The 18,879-nt window shown below is 48.3% G+C and overlaps 1 protein-coding gene across 2 annotated transcripts in view; it reads left to right on the top strand.

Moving 5' to 3' along the window:
* Positions 1-402: 402 nt before the first annotated feature.
* The window catches only part of LOC142255297 (5-hydroxytryptamine receptor 3A-like), a 77,030-nt gene continuing 58,553 nt past the window's right edge, over positions 403-18,879 (top strand). For both annotated transcript variants that reach the window (XM_075326833.1, XM_075326834.1), the window contains exon 1: positions 403-489. In XM_075326833.1, coding sequence (XP_075182948.1) covers positions 426-489 — 64 coding nt within the window. In that variant the 5' untranslated portion in view covers positions 403-425. The remainder of the gene's footprint in view (positions 490-18,879) is intronic.

An 18,879-nucleotide genomic window follows, 5' to 3' on the forward strand; every position in this document is an offset into this window, starting at 1 on the left:
CCAAGAAATCCAACTGGCAATGTTCTGGGCGAGCATGCTCCCTAACAAAGCAGAGCAATCACCCAGAACGAGAAGCATCTGGGAAAGCCCCTCTCAGCACCAGTGTAGGATCCAGTACTGAGAAGCAACCCATCCAAAGGAGCTCAAGACAACATCAGAGCGTCTAAACCTGCAAAACGCTCTGTGTGACGGAACAGGCAGGAGAGCATGGCAGAATATAATAGAGCACAAGATGCTCCGCACATCAGAACCGTGACATCAATAGTATTTTCACGTTAGGTTCCCTTTAAACAATAAATCATTTTCTGATCAAGTCTTCCCTTTAAGTAACCTATATTTCAAACAAGTTTATCAACTTTTTCCAACTTGCGAGAATAATAACTCCTCCCTATGAAGAGAAGAGTCTTAGTGACAGCAGAACATGAATGTTCTCTTTTCTCAATATGTCTCCGCACAGCCTGACCCTGCTGCTGACATGCACCTTGTTTGGTAAGTGTATTATATAAAATTCTCAATTTTGTAAGGTTTATCTACTTTTATTAACATCCCAGAGGTTTAGAAGGCGTCAGTATTGTCCTGATAGTCGGTATTCATTTAGATTTCTAGCCTGGTTTACGCTTTTTTTTTCTTCTTAGTTGTCTTTTTTGCATTATTGTCTTTATATTTTCAAGACAAATTATGGCTGTCAAGATATAGAAAAGGGGCTATATGGTTCAATATGAATACGGCACAATTATAGCACATGGGGTGATCATATATGTTAGAAAATAAATCTTAAAATACTTTGGCAATGCTTTGAGGGAAAAAATTCTTGTCTACAGTAAATAGGCACGTAGAGTATATATACAGTGCCTACAAGTAGTATTCAACCCCCTGCAGATTTTGCAGGTTTGATAAGATGGAAATAAGTTAGAGCCTGCAAACTTCAAACAAGAGCAGGATTTATTAACAGATGCATAAATCTTACAAACCAACAAGTTATGTTGCTCAGTTAAATTTTAATAAATTTTCAACATAAAAGTGTGGGTCAATTATTATTCAACCCCTAGGTTTAATATTTTGTGGAATAACCCTTGTTTGCAATTACAGCTAATAATCGTCTTTTATAAGACCTGATCAGGCCGGCACAGGTCTCTGGAGTTATCTTGGCCCACTCCTCCATGTAGATCTTCTCCAAGTTATCTAGGTTCTTTGGGTGTCTCATGTGGACTTTAATCTTGAGCTCCTTCCACAAGTTTTCAATTGGGTTAAGGTCAGGAGACTGACTAGGCCACTGCAACACCTTGATTTTTTTCCCTCTTGAACCAGGACTTGGTTTTCTTGGCTGTGTGCTTTGGGTCGTTGTCTTGTTGGAAGATGAAATGACGACCCATCTTAAGATCCTTGATGGAGGAGCGGAGGTTCTTGGCCAAAATCTCCAGGTAGGCCGTGCTATCCATCTTCCCATGGATGCGGACCAGATGGCCAGGCCCCTTGCCTGAGAAACAGCCCCACAGCATGATGCTGCCACCACCATGCTTGACTGTAGGGATGGTATTCTTGGGGTCGTATGCAGTGCCATCCAGTCTCCAAACGTCATGTGTGTGGTTGGCACCAAAGATCTCGATCTTGGTCTCATCAGACCAGAGAACCTTGAACCAGTCTGTCTCAGAGTCCTCCAAGTGATCATGAGCAAACTGTAGACGAGCCTTGACATGACGCTTTGAAAGTAAAGGTAACTTATGGGCTCGTCTGGAACGGAGACCATTGCGGTGGAGTACGTTACTTATGGTATTGACTGAAACCAATGTCCCCACTGCCATGAGATCTTCCCGGAGCTCCTTCCTTGTTGTCCTTGGGTTAGCCTTGACTCTTCGGACAAGCCTGGCCTCGGCATGGGTGGAAACTGTCAAAGGCTGTCCAGGCCGTGGAAGGATAACAGTAGTTCCATAAGCCTTCCACTTCCGGATGATGCTCCCAACAGTGGAGACAGGTAGGCCCAACTCCTTGGAAAGGGTTTTGTACCCCTTGCCAGCCTTGTGACCCTCCACGATCTTGTCTCTGATGGCCTTGGAATGCTCCTTTGTCTTTCCCATGTTGACCAAGTATGAGTGCTGTTCACAAGTTTGGGGAGGGTCTTAATTAGTCAGGAAAGGCTGGAAAAAGAGATAATTAATCCAAACATGTGAAGCTCATTGTTCTTTGAGCCTGAAATACTTCTTAATACTTTAGGGGAACCAAACAGAATTCTTGTGGTTTGAGGGGTTGAATAATAAATGACCCTCTGAATAAACTTTTCACAATTTAAAAAAAAAATAAAAAAAGAAATAACATTCTTTTTTGCTGCAGTGCATTTCACACTTCCAGGCTGATCTACAGTCCAAATGTCACAATGCCAAGCTAATTCCGAATGTGTAAACCTGCTAAATCTGCAGGGGGTTGAATACTACTTGTAGGCACTGTACCATAGTTGTGAGTAGGTAAACTTAGAGCTTTATCATTAGTACATACAATTCATGTATAATAGATGTTATGGATTATGTTGTAGATCAATACATTTTTTCCTACTTGCATACACATCTGAAGAGGAAAGAGAGGGAAAAAGAGAATTCCCAAACTCTTAATATCAGATCATAATGGATCACCTAGTCTTTAGCAGATCTAAAATGATTTCCAATATCATGGAGGTGCCTTAGGGTATATGCACATGTTGCAGATTTGGCGCAGAAATTTTCTGCATCAAATCTGCACTTTCTAGCAGAAAAACTCACCAAAAAATGAATGTGGTTTTTGTGCATTTTTGTATCGGTGCTGAGCCCACTTTTTTCTATTCACCCTTTGCCTGTTTTTCTTAATGAAGTCAATGGGTGGAAGGGTTAAAAAAGGCTTCAAGAATTAACATGCTGTAGATTATTTTCTGCACCAAATCTGCAAGGAAAAAATAAGCAACATGCGAACAGCAATTCAGAATTTCCATTGACTTTGCTGGCTTAGCTGGCAGAAAGATAGGCATGCAGATCTGCATCAAATCTGTGTGATGCCCTGGAGAATCCAGGTAGTCACAGTTAGGTCCCTGCATAACACCTTCCCACACTTAGGCTAAACACAGTCGACCTGAAACCCTAGTCACCCCCTCTTAGGGAAAGATAGACACACCAGTGGGCATGACCAGGCGGTTGGTGCACGTCCACCCAGGGGTCTAGACAGCCCAGGGCGGGAAAACAAACAGTTTTGTGTTAGAGTTCAAGTTGAGAGGAGGTTTACTGGAGCTGTGTGCAGCTCCAGCACAGGAGGTCAAGTTGAACGGTACCAGTGTAGGAGCCCTGGTGCCTCTGGCTAGGTGGCAGATGGTGGTCTCTATCAGCAGGAGACGGGAAGACGGCTCGGTGGAACCGAGGTAGACCGGGACAGGGTAGTGGCCCGCTGGTACCGACACGGGGAACTGACCCGGAAACCGTAGTACAAAGGGGGTTACTCGGACCCTGAAGCCAGAAACCGGAAACAAGAGAACTGGTTAATTAACCGATTGAGGCCAGGACTAGGGGTCCTGTCCCACCCAAAGTCCCTCATAGAAGACAACAGCTCACCGAATCGGGATAAGAGGTAACCGGCAGGGCCCATAGATCCCACGGGCCAGCGACTGCGGGCACGGCTCCTTAGGCCACATCCAGCTGGGAGCGGACTCCTGAGTTTCATACTAGGACAGTCCACTTTACATAAAATAGTGCAGGAGAAAGATAGACACCACCAGCCGGGTGGGGAACTTGGACGCAACCGGCCGCGGCACCGGCCACCATCACCTTGGTTTACCAGAGACTTGTGTGTTTTACTAACAGTGAGTACACCAGCACCCCTGCAGTCACTATCCCTTGCACTAAGCCACCGGGTCCCGGGGCCACCATCCCTGCCCACGGAGGAGTTAACAACTTGCTGTATAACATCTCCCCCGGGTGCCCCATAACTGCAGCGGTAGTGTCCCAACTCACCACGCACCGTGGGTGGCATCACAAACTTAATACGGCCCAGCCCGTACATATACATCCCCTCATTTATTCGGCGTGTCCGCGAGACCCTCGGGTCCGGAGACCCTCGAGCCACCACCCCTGAAGGTCTGGACTCGAGCAGCGCCGGCTGCTGGCACGGGGGCGGCACATCTGCACTAAATCTGCAGCAAATCTGTATCAAATCTGTATCAAATCTGCACCAAATCTCCATCAAATCTCCATCAAATCTCCATCAAATTTCCATCAAATCTGCACCAAATCTGCACCACATCTGCACTACATCTGTGACGCCCTGGCCTGTCAGGTCGTCACAGGGTATTGTGCAATCTGCTCTTCTGTACAATATCCACCTCCTCCTTGGTTACGGGTCCCTAACCTTTGGTGTTGCCAAGAACAAGATAATCAAAATCCAGTCAGAAGCTGGGCTCCTTGAGACTACTAGGTGGCAGACGTTTGTCTGGGCCTGGTAGGAGCTAGACCCCGGTCGCAGGAGGATCGTAACAAGGGGCACGGACTGTGAAGGAGAACAGCCGGCGGCCTTGTGCCATCACCAGGCAGGGGCCAGGGCATGACGGGGTACGTGGACCCTAGGTCAGGAAGATGCTTCAGGCGTCCTGACAATTTACCCGAAGAGGACGGAGCCTTCAAGATCCGTTCTCCCCCCTCTCCAAAATCGGAGTACTAGCGCAAAGAGAGGATAGGACTTTCCCACTCACACGGTCCAGAAAATCCCGAGTGTGAACCCTGAGAGCAAGCTCACCCAGTTAGCCATACTGGTGAGCGGGACCCGATTAGTTTTATACTTACTGTAAGGGACCAACCAGAAGACTAGGTGCCAAGGCAAAGGTCACAGACTAACAGACAACACCAATGGACACGGGATCCATGCATGCTCCCTCTCAGCGGCAGCGGTGTCAAGAACTTTGGTTTACCACAGTTGTCGGTGTCAGCGTTATTGGACTGAGTGAGTACACAAGTGACCCTTACCATCTGAACGGCACCTCCCCGTCACCATCACCGTGTCCAGGGGGAATTCCCCCTACCCGTGGAAGGGTTAAAACACCTAGCTGCCCACACCATCGCCACCGGATACTCCAAAACCGCAGCGGTGGTACTCCATCTTACCACGCAACACGGGTGGTGTCACGAACTTTAACTAAACTGTCCCGTGTAAATACTCTTCCCCCTTTTTATTCGAATGGCCGCACGACCCCTGAGTCCGGAGACCCCTCGAGCCACCGCGGATCCGGATCTCAGCAGCCCGGCTGCTGGCACGGGGGCGGTACACATCTGCACCAAATCTCTTTCAAAAACACTGTGCGCACACAGCCTTATATTTAGGCTACATGCACATGCTGCAGAAATTTTCTGAACCAGGTCTGCATGCTGTTACAAAAAAACAAATGCATTTTTGACGTGGTTTTGGTGCAGTTTTGGTGCAGTTTTGATACAGTTTTGATGCGCTTTTTGTGCGGTTTTGATGCAGTTTTTTGGGCCATTAAGAAACTCAATGAATTGAAGTCAATAAGTGAATAAACGCTGCTAAACATGACCAATAATTGACATGCTGCAGATATTTTCTGCATCAAAATCTGCACCAAAACTGCATGGAAAAAAAAAACACCTTTGCACAGCAAATCTAAAATCCCATAGACTTTGCTCGCTTCAGAAGAGGCATGCAGATTTTGATGCAGATTTAAAAAAACCCGTAAAAAAAAAAACATGCAGCGTATGCACAGGGCCTAAGGATTCCTCTGTGATAACTGAATAAGATTTGTTTCACCTTGTGAGCACTTAACAAAAACCCAATGTGTGAACATGGCCCGGTTTTTTTGGGAGATGTGTTTCACTGTCATTTGTCAACAGTACGTTTAATAAAGTAGCTGAATAGTTTTGGAGTGTTGTAAACACTTTAAATAAAAATAACACTTTAATTTTTTTTTTTATTTTATTGCACCAAATACTTAAAAATGCATATGTTGTTTCGTGCATCTTGCACAAAAATGAAAATCATCTTTGTTTTTGCCTTTAGAAAAAAAAGTTGCATGTTGCTTTAATCTACATCTAGTATTTACGTATATCATACAGGCACTGCAAATGCCAAAAGAATCTTTTGTGATGGGCAGCCTCGCAAATAACCAGGACCAGTGGGTGTAACTGGGTTAAAAAAAAAACCCGGTTCCGGCCTGGGATTGATCCCGGTTATCTGGTTGGATGACGGTCCCCATATAAGTCTATGGGGACCAGAATTCGGTGATTAAAAATGGTGGTAGAAGGGATAGGAGCAAGCGCTTCATACTTACTGAGTCTGCGGCGAGGCTGTAACTGCTTCCAGGACGCTCATTCACTTCCGGGGCTCATTTACCTTCATGCACATGCACTTCTTTCCCAGCCCACCGACGGCTGTGATTAGTTGCAGTCAGATGCGCCCCCAGGCTAAGTGGCAGCATGTATGTATGTCTATCGTAGTATAAAAATAAATAAAATATTTGGCGTAGGGTCCTCCCATATTATGATATCAAGCACAGATAAAGCATACGGCTACAGGATGCAGGCCGAAGCCCTGCGCTTATCTAGCACCCAGGGGGTCCAGGTCGGATCTCGTACCTGTTTTCCCCGTCACCGGGCCGGTGTGGAGGTCTGGGATGTAGCGGTGGCCTGCCTGGTTTCATGCCCTGAGGTGTCCACAATAAAAGGGGATAGGAGGCAGAGGTTGGTAATGATTGTCGTGATGCCACCTGCGGTACACAGCCAGGGATTAGCCACCGCTGCAGTCGCTGTCCTCCGGGGCGGATGGTGGTAGCAGCAGAGATGGTTTCGCTCCCCACAGGTGGAGTGGGCCCCAGGGAGATGATGGAGGTAGTTGTGGTTTGTTGGTGTGCAGGACTGTGGGCGCCGACAGTAACCAGACGACACAGATTGGTAGTTTCCTTTTACCTTTACTGGTAACAGGTTGTAGTCCCGAGATTACCATGGTCCGATCAGCCTGGTAGCAGGGAGGAATGTCTCTTTGCCAGGTACGTTAGAGGTCTTCCTTTATGCACTTTGGATGTTGGATCCCCATCGCTTGAAGCTACTTGGGACCCCGGTTCTTGGTTGCTTAGTGATATGTCCCTCACTGACGGGCAGCGAGAGCCGGGTATGGGGCCCGCGTGTTCCTCTGTGGCCCCGGGCTTTATTTTTCTACTTTGCCTTAGAGCTTCGTTGGCTGGGCAGAAAACATGAAATCTCCTGCCCTCCGGGTTTTACTACTGAGCCTTTAGTACCCAGTAATCTAGGACTCTGTGTACTGTGCAGTGCGCTCGGTCCTGGAAAGCTTGCTGATAGCTTTCTAACAGCGACAGGTCTCTTTCCCCTCCTCCAGGGTTCTACTCAGTTTCACTTTCTGTTTTTCTGACTAACCCCTTCCCAACCCCGAATGCAAAGGGGAGGCTCGTCCCAAGCAGGACTTGAGCTCCCCCTTCTGGTCTGAGTCAGGAAGTGTTGTGTGCAACAAGATGCAACAAGATACCTGACATTGAGATCTTCCCCGCTGCTTCCAAGTGAAGAGAACAATGCCACAGTGGCTCCCATGACCACTGGGGTGCCACACTTATCTCTTGGCTGTGAATCAAAATAAGAGGAACTGCATGCAGCTTTTTTTAAAAATATATATATAATAAAAAAAAAACCCTGCTGGCAGTCCCCCTTAATTTTGATACCCATCTATGGTAAAGCCCGACAGCTGGGGGCTGGTATTCTCAGACTGGGGAGACCCAAGCTTATTGGGCTCCCCTATCCTAAAAATAGCAGCCTGCAGCTGCCCGAAATTGCCACATCCATTAGATGTGACAAGCTCGGTGCTCTACCTGGCTCTTCCCGATTGCCTTGGTGTGGTGGCAATCAGGGTAATAAGGGGTTAATGGCTGCCACTAAGCTCTGAGATTAGTAATAGGAGGCGTCTATGTGAACCCCCCATTACTAATCTGCAAGTGAAAGTAAATAAACACAAACACCAAAAAAATCCTTTACCCTCTTTCACCACTTTATTAACCCCAAAAGCACCCTAGAAGGTCTGACATAATCCACACGAATTCCACGACGATTTCAGCTTTGCTACATCTGAGTCACAGGATATCGACCATAGAACAATGACCGTCTGCTATGAGCTGCAGACAGAGACCAGAGATCGTGAGCAGCACGACCAGCGGCGACGTCACTCAGGTAATTTGTGGTCCCATTTATAGACAAACACAGCTCTGCTACATGCACACTATATGTACATTTACAGACATACACAACAAACACAGCTTTGCTACATGCACACTACATGTATATTTACAGACACAATGCACTGCCACATGCACACAAGATGTATATTTACAGACATACACAACAAACACACGTCTGCTACATGCACACCACATGTGCATTTACAGAAATATACAACATACAGAGCTCTGCTACCTGCACACCACATGCATATTTAGAGTTCACTCACATTAGCGTTTAAATCGGAAGAGTGCAATGAGAGAAGATCTAGCATTGCGTCTGACCAATGTTAGTGAATGAGGCAGAGGAGATTTGCAAATTTTTCCTGAGCTGTATACGACGTGCGGGAAAAATCGCAGCATTCTGTGAGTGACTGCATATCTCAGATGATACTTGCCAATGCAAGTCAATGGGTTCCAGAAAAAAAATTGGATGGCACACTGTACCATACACGTGGTGTCAAATTTTTATGTATGCTTTTCAAAAGAAAAAAAAATATTGATACAATTATTCATAGATAGATGATATAAAGATATTACATAGATAGAATAGATAAATATCCTGCAGCTATATAATGTCACAATCCCTCTACACATGATATACTTGCACCCTTTAGTGCCTTTCATGTGGCACTAAAGGGTTTTTAACCTGATTTAATTTTTATCAAATAAATAATTTTCTTCCCTAATTTTAATAACCTGCAAAGGTATAGCAGATAGCTGCGTGCTGATATTATTATTATTATTATTATTATTTTTTTTATGATATTATAGGCTGGGAAGGTCCATGGTTATTGGGTCCTTCTCAGCCTAAAAATAGCAGCCTGCAGCCGCCCCAGAAGTGGAGCACGAGATGCTTCAATTCTGACACTTCACTCTGGCTCTTCCAGATTGCCCTGGTGCTTTGTTAAACGGGGTGACTTTTTTGGGGTTGGTGTCAGTTGTGTAGCGTTCAGAAACACAGCTGACATCAAGCCCTGAAGTTAGTAATGGGAGGTGTCTATTAGACACCCTCTTTACTAACCTATTAAGTAAAAAGAAAAAAATATATATTTACATAAAGATACTGTACTTGAAGAAATACTTTCCAATTCTTCTCACTTCCCTAATTTATTGAAAAAAAAAAAAATATCTTGCAGGTCCAACGTAGTTCATTGAATGCAATGTAGTATACAAATGGAAACCTGGAAGACATAGAAAGAGAGAAATAAAAACAAGAGACTGTCCCTAATTCGCCAATTTATTAGAAACAAAAGTTCCACGCTCCGACGTAGTCCAGTGGTACCCACAACATTCTTTGAGTACCTAGATCAAAGGCTATGGAACATCAGAACGAGGCTCAGAATGAGGCTCCATAGGCTTTGAGAAGCAGCCACTCTATATATATATATATATATATATATATATATATATATATATATATATATATATATATATATATATATACTATATATACATATATATATACTATATATATATATGTATATATATACACTATATATACATATATATATATACTATATATATATATATATATATATGCAAAAATAAAAAAAGTCACGTCTTAGAAAATGGCGACATTTTTTTTTTGCAAGGTTTAAAAATGGTTAAGTTGGGTATCTCCATAATCATGCTAACCTAATTTTTGTCTTTAATTTTTTCATTCAACATTTTGAATGCTGACAAGTTGAGGAAGAATTCCTAAATGGATTGATGTCTACATTGTAACTTGACCCCTTTTGTATATAATGGATTTCTTAAAGGGATTCTCCATTTTAGAAAATCTTTCGTAATTCTGAGTAATTTGAGGCAGAGCCCCCAGTTCTTGGTCATAGTAGAGATCAAATACAAAGAGCGTCTCTCATTGTAAAGGATCATCAGTCCTGGCTTTCATTAATTGATGATTATGGGCGCTATGTAAAGCATATTTTATTCTGCGAGGGAGCTGCAGATAAATTAAACACATTAATTCCATATTTCCTACAGATAAAAAGCGATCACTAGCACTATAAATTTGAATAATCACGGTGCTTTGTCTTGTGCCACCAACTGGGTACCACATACTACATAGCAAAACTGCTCATTGTACATGGGCAGCACAGTGGCTAAATGTTTGTTCATGTCACAACCCCTTTGGCAATGTTTATAGTATGGTGACTCAGTGGTTGGCACTGTACACGGTGGCTCATTGGTTGGCACTGTACACAGTAGCTGAGTGGTTAGCACCGTACATGGTAGCTCAGTGGTTGGCACTGTACACGGTGGCTCAGTGGTTGGCACTGTACATGGTGTCTCAGCAGTTGGTACTGTACGCAGTGGCTCAGTGGATGGCAGTATACACAGTGGCTCAGCGGTTGACCCTGTACATGGTGGCTCAGTGGTTGGCAGTGTACATGGTGGCTCAGTGGTTGTCATTGTACACAGTGACTTAGTGGTTGGCACTGTATGTGGTGGCTTAGTGGCTGGCACTGTAAGCGAGGACTCAGTGGTTGGCAATGTACGCGGCAGCTCAGTGGTTGGCACTGTACATGGTGTTTCAGCAGTTGGTACTGTATATGGTGGCTCAGTGGTTGGCAGTATACACGGTGTCTCATTGGTTGGTACTGTACACGGTGACTCATTGGTTAGAAGTGTACAAGGTGGCTTAGTGGTTGGTGTAGCGCCCCTGAAGCGCTGGTCGCTACAGGGTACTGCAACTGAGTTAAGGAGCAGTATCTATCTGGGTAAGGCTACTTTCACACATCCGGTTTTTGCTCTGCGGCACAATACGGCGCTCTGAAGAAAAAACGCAACCTTTTTTTGCCGCCGGTTGCGTTTTTTTTTGCATAGACTTACATTAGTGCCGTATTGTGCCGCATGGGCTTGCATTCGGTCCGGGTTTTGCCGCATGCGGCAGATTTAGCTGATGCCGCGGCTGGAGGGAACATTCCCTGGCACATTTTTTGCTCTGGCAAAAAAACCGCATTGCGCCGCATCCGGCCGCTGTGGCGCATTTTTCAATGCATGCCTATGGACGCCAGATGCGGCGCAATGCGGAAAAAAAAACGCATCCGGCCGCCGCATGCGGTTTCTTCCACTGCGCATGCTCAGTATCATGCCGCAACCGGAAAAAAACGGACGGGCCGCATGTAAAAACTTATGCAAAGGATGCAGTGTTTTCGCCGCATCCGTTGCATAGGTTTCACGGCCGGATTGAGCCGCACTGCTCAAACCGGATGTGTGAAAGTAGCCTAAGTGACAGGTGTCAGCAATCCAGTAGCATGGGACTTCCCAGTCACCAGGAAAACCACTGGGGGGGTGGGTGCCACATGGGGTTTAAGAGGAGGTAGCCATTGCACATAGAGAGCTTTCTAGAGGGACGTCCCCTGAGACCAGACTGGGTGCAGGAGAGCACCAGTGCTGGAGGGACGAGACACAGCTCCTCTTTCTGCTGCGGAGCCTGGGGCCTGTGAGCTGGAGCTCAGCCCAGGTTGCTTCTGCCAGTCGCTTGATAGCAAGGACAAACAGGACATAAACACTGACATTGATAGCCGCCTGGAACTTGCACTGGATAACCAGAGACTTACCAGCAGTGAACCAATACATTCCCGGGCACTCTCCAAACCAGTGAGTAAACAACCTGAAAGACATTGCTGCCTGTGTGTGAGTTCTTCTGCGACCTGTGGTACTATACACTTACACCTGAGCCCTGGGGCCAGCCTCACTCTTGGGAGGCCCTAACACCAGACTGCATTTACCATCAGCCCCAGGCGCTCCCCAAACTGCAGTGGCAGTCACCCACTGATCGCAAAACCGAGAGTGGCGTCACGATTCCCATTGAAGTTAACCCAACGTACCTGTTGCCGGAAGATTTCCAGCGCGTGAAGTACCTGAGGTCCTGAAGGCGACTACTGAAGGTCAGTGGGCTTCACATTCTGGCATCACGAATAGGATCAGGACTAGGACTGTTCAGACAGGTGTCCGTGCGCCTTGTCGGTCCACTTGAAAAATTTGAAGCGCCACCATATTGCCACCAAAGAAAGCGCGCCAAGAAACGACAGCAGCCCGCGCAAGAAGAAGTAACCGCCCACGAAGAGGCGTGGCGGTCCTGGAACTGGGAGAGCGCTCTGACCCCTCGAGCAAGGAAGATGAGGACGGATCTGTCCCGAGATGGCGGGAAGTTACCAGGCTGCAAGAAACGAAACCTAGAGAGTGCAAAAAGGACCTGGTGAGCGGTGACGGAGAGAAGATGGCATCTGGACGCGGAGAGCCAGAACCAGGCTCCGCTGCCTGGTGGGACTGGGAGCTCACCCAATTCGGTGACCGGGTGCAAGCACGGATCCTCCAGCAAGTGATGGAGTGCCGGTCGGAGCTACGGGAGATGGCTGCAGCGGTTCGGGCCTATGAGAGGTGGACTGCGCGACGAGTGCCGTGCCAGGAAGTGACCACCCAGAATCCCTTGCTGATGCCTTTGGGTGAGTCCCACACTGCCACTGCCTGCTCGGGTGTGCTGACCCCGCCGCCGCTGCTACCGGAGGCGATCCCTGCTGCGGTTCCCGCTGTGACCCCTGCTGCGACGTCTGGTGCAGCCACGCTGCGTTTGGCCAGACCAGACCAGGCCGCCACTCCATTCCTGGCCAGACCAGACCAGGCTGCAGCAACGCCCCGTCCGGCCAGACCAGACCAGGCTGCAACGCCAGTCCCGGCCAGACCAGACCAGGCCGCAGCAACGCCCCGTCCGGCCAGGCCAGTCCAGGCCGCAACGCCAGTCCCGGCCAGACCAGACCAGGCCGCACCGCCTTCCCCAGCAGAGAAGGGCCAAGCTGCACTGCCTCCTGATCCAGCGGTGACAGACCAGGCTGCATCGCTTTCAGCACTTCCAGTTGCCAAGAAAAATTAAAGTGATGCATGCTGCATAAGTGTCTTTGTTTTGCACGTTGCAATTGGACTTGAATACCAGAATATTGAAATGTTAAAATGTTGATATTGCCTCCCAAAAGGGAAGAGTTTCACAGTTATGAAGCATATGATTTTTTTTTTTTTTTCCGGTATGCATTGAGTTTCTGACTCGCCCACCCCAGGGCTATGGGACACCCGGTGCCGGGCCGGACTAGTCCGGTGGTAGTCAGTGGTGGCTGGGCCCGGCTCCGTGGCCCTGGTGGGTGTCAGTTGAATATGTGGCGGATGACTTTAAGTCTGTATTCGTGACGCCACCTGTGGTCTGCGGCTATTAAGCCGCCGCTGCTGTGTGAGGCCACCGGGATGATGTTATAGCAGCAATGGTGGTACTGCTCCCCACAGGTGGAGCAATGCCCGGGGCACAGTTGGTGCTTGTGGAAGTCTATGGTGCTGTGTGACTAACACGGTGCAGGGCCGACAAGCAATGAAAGAAACAGGCACAAACCGTAGTCTCTTTACCTTCTCCTCTTTTACTCGGCAGAAACTTAGTCCAGGGAGACCATCACAGATGGTAAGGATGATCCGGCCGGCCTGGAAGTGCCTGGGGTGATCTTTGGCCAGTTGAGTATGAGGCCTACTCCTTAATCTTTCTCTGCTGTTTTAGGACACTGCACTTTAGGTTTGCAATTGCCCTCTTGCTGCTGGGACTTGTTGTTCGTCCCCTTTTCTGTGTGGTAGACTGCGCAGGCCCTCTCTGGTGCTTCTCTGCTGGAGCCCACACCAGGCCCTTGGAATGCAGCTGTACCTTCAGATTACTTCTGGGACAGGGGGCTTGCAGCTCTCCTGCCCTCCGGATTCAGCTACCAGGGATGGATTTTATGCCCTGGCAACTACAGACTCCGATGTCTGAGTCTCTGCTGTGCCTCTCTGCTCCCCTTGCTTCACTGGGCCAAGCTATCCAAGCTCTAGGCCCCAGTTTCACAAGGCAGCACTACCCTGCGTCTGCACTCTTTCACTCCTGTCTCTAGACTAACCCCCACTTCCTCCTTCCAGCCAGACTTAAGGAATGCTCCCTGAAGTTACAGGTTCAGAGCTCCCCCTGCTGGCCGGAGGGAGAACTGCGGTTGGTGTTACACTTACTGGCCAATAGATCTCCCAATTACCTCCAGGCTCAGCATTAACCCTTTGGGAGGGCAATGCTGTTGTGGCGACCAGGTCCTGGGGCGCCACACTCCCCCTTAGTTAAATTCAGTACTCCCGGACTGTAGAAACAAACATGACATGTTAAAACATTTCATCCCATTATGGGAGGCGCATTACTTTAACGTTACAACCTTAAACATTACTATAAGAGTCCAGTGTGGCTCCCTGCCGGGTGTCCATTACAATGCTCCATGGGGGACCCGCCGCGTTCAAACCCCCAACGTAGGCTCTGGGCGTGCGTCAGAGCATTGATGACCCCACTCTATGCACGCCGGACGGGTTTTTCTTCAGGGGTGTTGAGCACACTGGTGCTAACTATGAACAATTTAGGTGTTGGCCACCCATAGTCCAGTGGCCCAATTGTCCATTTTCGCAATCAAAAAAAAAAAAAAGAAAAACATTTTGTACACAACATGACAGACATTTTGCATAACTATTTACATTCTAATAAGTACTCTTTCCCTTATACAGTTGACTCTCTATACCTTAGAGGGGGTTGTCCCCGAGTGCTGCGCTGGGACCTACGTAGCTCTGGTGTTTGCCCCTGACTACGTGGTGTGTCTTCTATCTCAGCACTACAGGTGGGCCTAACCCCAATAGGTAAGCGTGATGGTTGCCTTTGTGATCTAAGAGTCGCCAAGGGTATGACAGGTTCACCACTGACAGGGGGTTGATCCTCCTGTTCCACTGCTGGCGTGTCATCTCGTGCTGGAGCGGACGGTTCTTTAGGTGGATCCGGAACCTTTTCTGTTTCTGGCTCGACCAACTGCGGAAACGTCAAAACTGGTACCACTATGGCATTGTTTATTCGGGTCCAAGTTTTGGGGAATTTTCCAAGGATGGTTTGAATCATCTCCCCTTCTTTCTCTTGACTTTGGGGACTTCCTTGTACTCCTTCCATTTCTCTTTGGATTCTGCACCGTTCAGGACACGCTTTCAGGCGGTCTCGAGAAATTGCTTGATAGGTCTTGCCTTCATCCTTGCTTATGAGGCATACCTTACTATTGTCAAAGTTGGAGGGGATAATGGTGTAGGGCTCGTTTTCCCACTGATCATCCAATTTATGCATCCTCCGCTTCTTCTTGAGAACTTGTTCTCCAGGTGCTAAGGGAGTTGCTGGGGCGGTTTGATTGTAAAGCTGCTCTTGTCTCGTTCTTGCTTGAGACAGGCTCCTCTCTACGCACTCCTGGACCTTACGGTACCGCTGCTGCCGTTCTGTATCCCAATCCTCTATTTCTTGAACCGCCTCGGGCGACACAGTCCCCATCTCAAAGTCTACAGGCAACTTGCCAGGTCTGGCTCGCATCAGGTAAGCGGGGCTGCAGTTGGTCGAATTCACTGGGATATGGTTGTACAGGTCTACCAGATCGGGCAACTTTTCTGGCCATTGGTTCCTTTCCTCCAGCGGTAGGGTCTTCAGCATATCAATAACCACATGGTTCATTTTCTCGCACAGTCCATTGGTTTGGGGGTGGTACGGTGTGGTTCGGATTTTCTTACAACCGTACATGTTACAGAACTCTTGGAACACTTCAGCCTCGAATGCAGGACCCTGATCAGTCAGTACCCTTTCCGGATAGCCGTGAGGTCGACAAAAGGATGCCTGGAACGCTCTAGCTGCTGTCCTGGCTGTCTGGTCCTTCACAGGCACTACTACCAGGAAACGAGAGTAATGGTCCACAATGGTGAGGGCGTACACATAGCCTGACCGGCTTGGTGTTAACTTCACGTGGTCCAGGGCCACCAACTCCAGGGGCTGCTTCGTGACAATTGGCTGTAGGGGAGACCTTTGGCTGGCATCATCCTTCCGCCTCAGGTTACACGGGCCACAGTCTCGGCACCACTTCTCGATCATCTTTCTCATGTGCACCCAATAGAACCGATCACGGAGTAGGGCCTCCAACTTCTTCCACCCGAAGTGTCCTGCGTTATCATGATACGCTGCTAGGACCATTGGAGCATCCCTCTGCGGAACCACTATCTGCCAGACAAGTTCATTTGTTCGCCAGTTGACATATCTCTTGCAGAGCTTGCCTTGGTAGGTGAACAGTCGTCCCCTCTCCTTCCACAGCTGCTGGGCTTCCTCTGGAGCGTCTGGGCCAAGATGGGTCTCAGCTTGCGCTAGCTTCTCTTTGACCAATCGCACGGCCGGGTCACCGTTCTGTGTTTCTTCCCAATTATGGTGGAGTAATGGGTTGACCGAGACCTCGTGCTGGCTTGAGCGCTTCACTCCCACCGCATGCTCACACTGGGAAACACCTTGGTGATGGAAAGCCGGTAACTCTATCTCTTCGAGTTCATCCATGTCTTCTCCAGACTCGGGTAAGTGAGGCATTCTGGACAGCGCATCAGCATTGTTATTCTTCTTGCCAGCCCGATACTTGATGGTAAAGTCAAAGTTAGACAGCCGGGCCATCCATCGCTGTTCCATCGCACCTAACTTGGCTGTTGCCAGGTGTGTCAACGGATTGTTGTCCGTGAAGATGGTGAACTTGGCCGATGCCAGATAGTGCTTGAAGCGTTCAGTCACTGCCCAAACAATAGCGAGGAACTCCAGCTTGAAGGAACTGTAGTTTTCTGGATTCCTTTCTGTGGGCCGAAGCTTCCTACTGGCGTACGCTATCACCCTCTCTCTGCCTCCCTGTACCTGGGACAGAACTGCTCCCAGGCCCACGTTGCTGGCGTCTGTATACAGTACAAACGGTTGGCTGTAGTCAGGGTAGGCCAGAATTTCTTCTCCCGTGAGAGCCCCTTTCAGCCGGACAAAGGATGTTTCCAGTTGGCTGCTCCATTCAAATGGAGGGCTCTGCTTCTTAGCCTGCTTTGGCTGGCCCACCAGGAGATCTTGAAGGGGCGCTGCTATCTTGGTGAAACCATCAATGAACCTTCGGTAGTAGCCCACCAGTCCAAGGAACTGCCGCACCTCCTTCACTGTGGTGGGTCTTGGCCAGTCCTTGATTACAGTGACTTTCTCCGGATCAGGTGCCACACCTTCTGCGCTGACCACATGACCCAGGTACTGTACCTTTGGCTTCAAGAGGTGACATTTGGACGGCTTGATCTTCAGGCCATATTTCGACAAGGACTCAAACACTTCTGCTAAGTGCTTCAGGTGGTCCTCATAAGTCTTGGAGTAGACTATGACGTCATCCAGGTACAACAGCACGGTTTCAAAGTTGTGGTGGCCCAAGCAGCACTCCATCAACCTTTGGAATGTCCCTGGGGCGTTGCAGAGCCCGAATAGCATACAATTGAACTCACAGAGGCCCATTGGTGTCGTGAATGCAGTCTTCTCCTTGTCCGCCTCTGCCACGGGAACCTGCCAATACCCACTGGTGAGATCCAAGGTGGAGAAATAGTTAGCTGACTTTAAGGCTGTTAGTGACTCCTCTATTCTGGGCAGTGGATAAGCATCTTTATGTGTAATGCGGTTAATTTGCCTGCAATCTACACACATTCTCATCGTACCATCTTTTTTCTTTACGAGCACTAGTGGAGCTGCCCAGGGGCTACAACTATCTCTGATAACCCCAGCCTCCTTCATTTCCCGTAACATTTCCTTGGCACACTGATACTGTGCGGGGGGTACAGGGCGGTATCTCTCTTTAATGGGATGATGATCACCCATGGGGATTTGATGTTTAACCCCTTTCACCTGCCCAAAATCTAGGGGGTGTTTGCTGAAGACCCGCTCGTACTCCTGTACCACCCGGTAAACCCCATGCTTTTGGTGCGAGGGGGTGGAGTCGGTGCCTACATGTAATTTTTGGCACCAGTCTTCCGGCTGCCCCTTGGAGCCATTGTCTTCCGCCTGGTCGGACGGGATCAAGGGTTCCACTGCTTTAATGGTATTGTTGCTGACAGTGTACAGTTTTGCTACAGTGGCGTACCGGGGAAATTTGGCCTCCTCCTCCCCACAATTCAAGACACGGACGGGCACTCTCCCCTTGCGGACGTCCGCTACCCCTCTGGCTATCAGGACTCCAGGCCTACTGTCTGAATACACCGGTTCTACCAAGGCATGGTAATCCTGACCCTTGAGGCCTATTGCTGCCCGACACCATATCAACATTTCACTTCTTGGGGGTATTACAATGGGGAGGGGGTCACTTACCCTCACACTGCCAATTTCTCCTCCGGCTAGCTCTACCTGCTGCCTCCTCATCAGGGCTCTGATCTCCCTCTGTAGGACACGCTGCTGCCCGGAGCTGGCAGTTTCAGACGCCTGTTGCAACAAAATTATCACTTCGGCAATACAATTTTCTATCACATTTGTACCAATGGTTAGCAGTGGGTCAGATTCTTTGCGATCAATATCTACAATTATCATCCCCTGACATGGCAATTCCACCCGCCCCACTTTAATGGTTACTTCTTTATACCCAATTTGAGGTAAGGGCTGACCATTACTGGCCACAATTGTTAAATCATCATCTGGGCCATGGTCAATGTCTGAATCAGCCCAATATCTTTTGTACAGTTTATAAGGGATGGTTGTTACCTGGGACCCCGTATCCAGGAGAGCATTCAAAGGGATCCCATCCAGCACAATGGGAAGGACCGGT

This window comes from Anomaloglossus baeobatrachus, chromosome 10 (genome assembly GCF_048569485.1).
Source record: "Anomaloglossus baeobatrachus isolate aAnoBae1 chromosome 10, aAnoBae1.hap1, whole genome shotgun sequence".
NCBI classification, from domain to species: Eukaryota; Metazoa; Chordata; class Amphibia; order Anura; family Aromobatidae; genus Anomaloglossus; species Anomaloglossus baeobatrachus.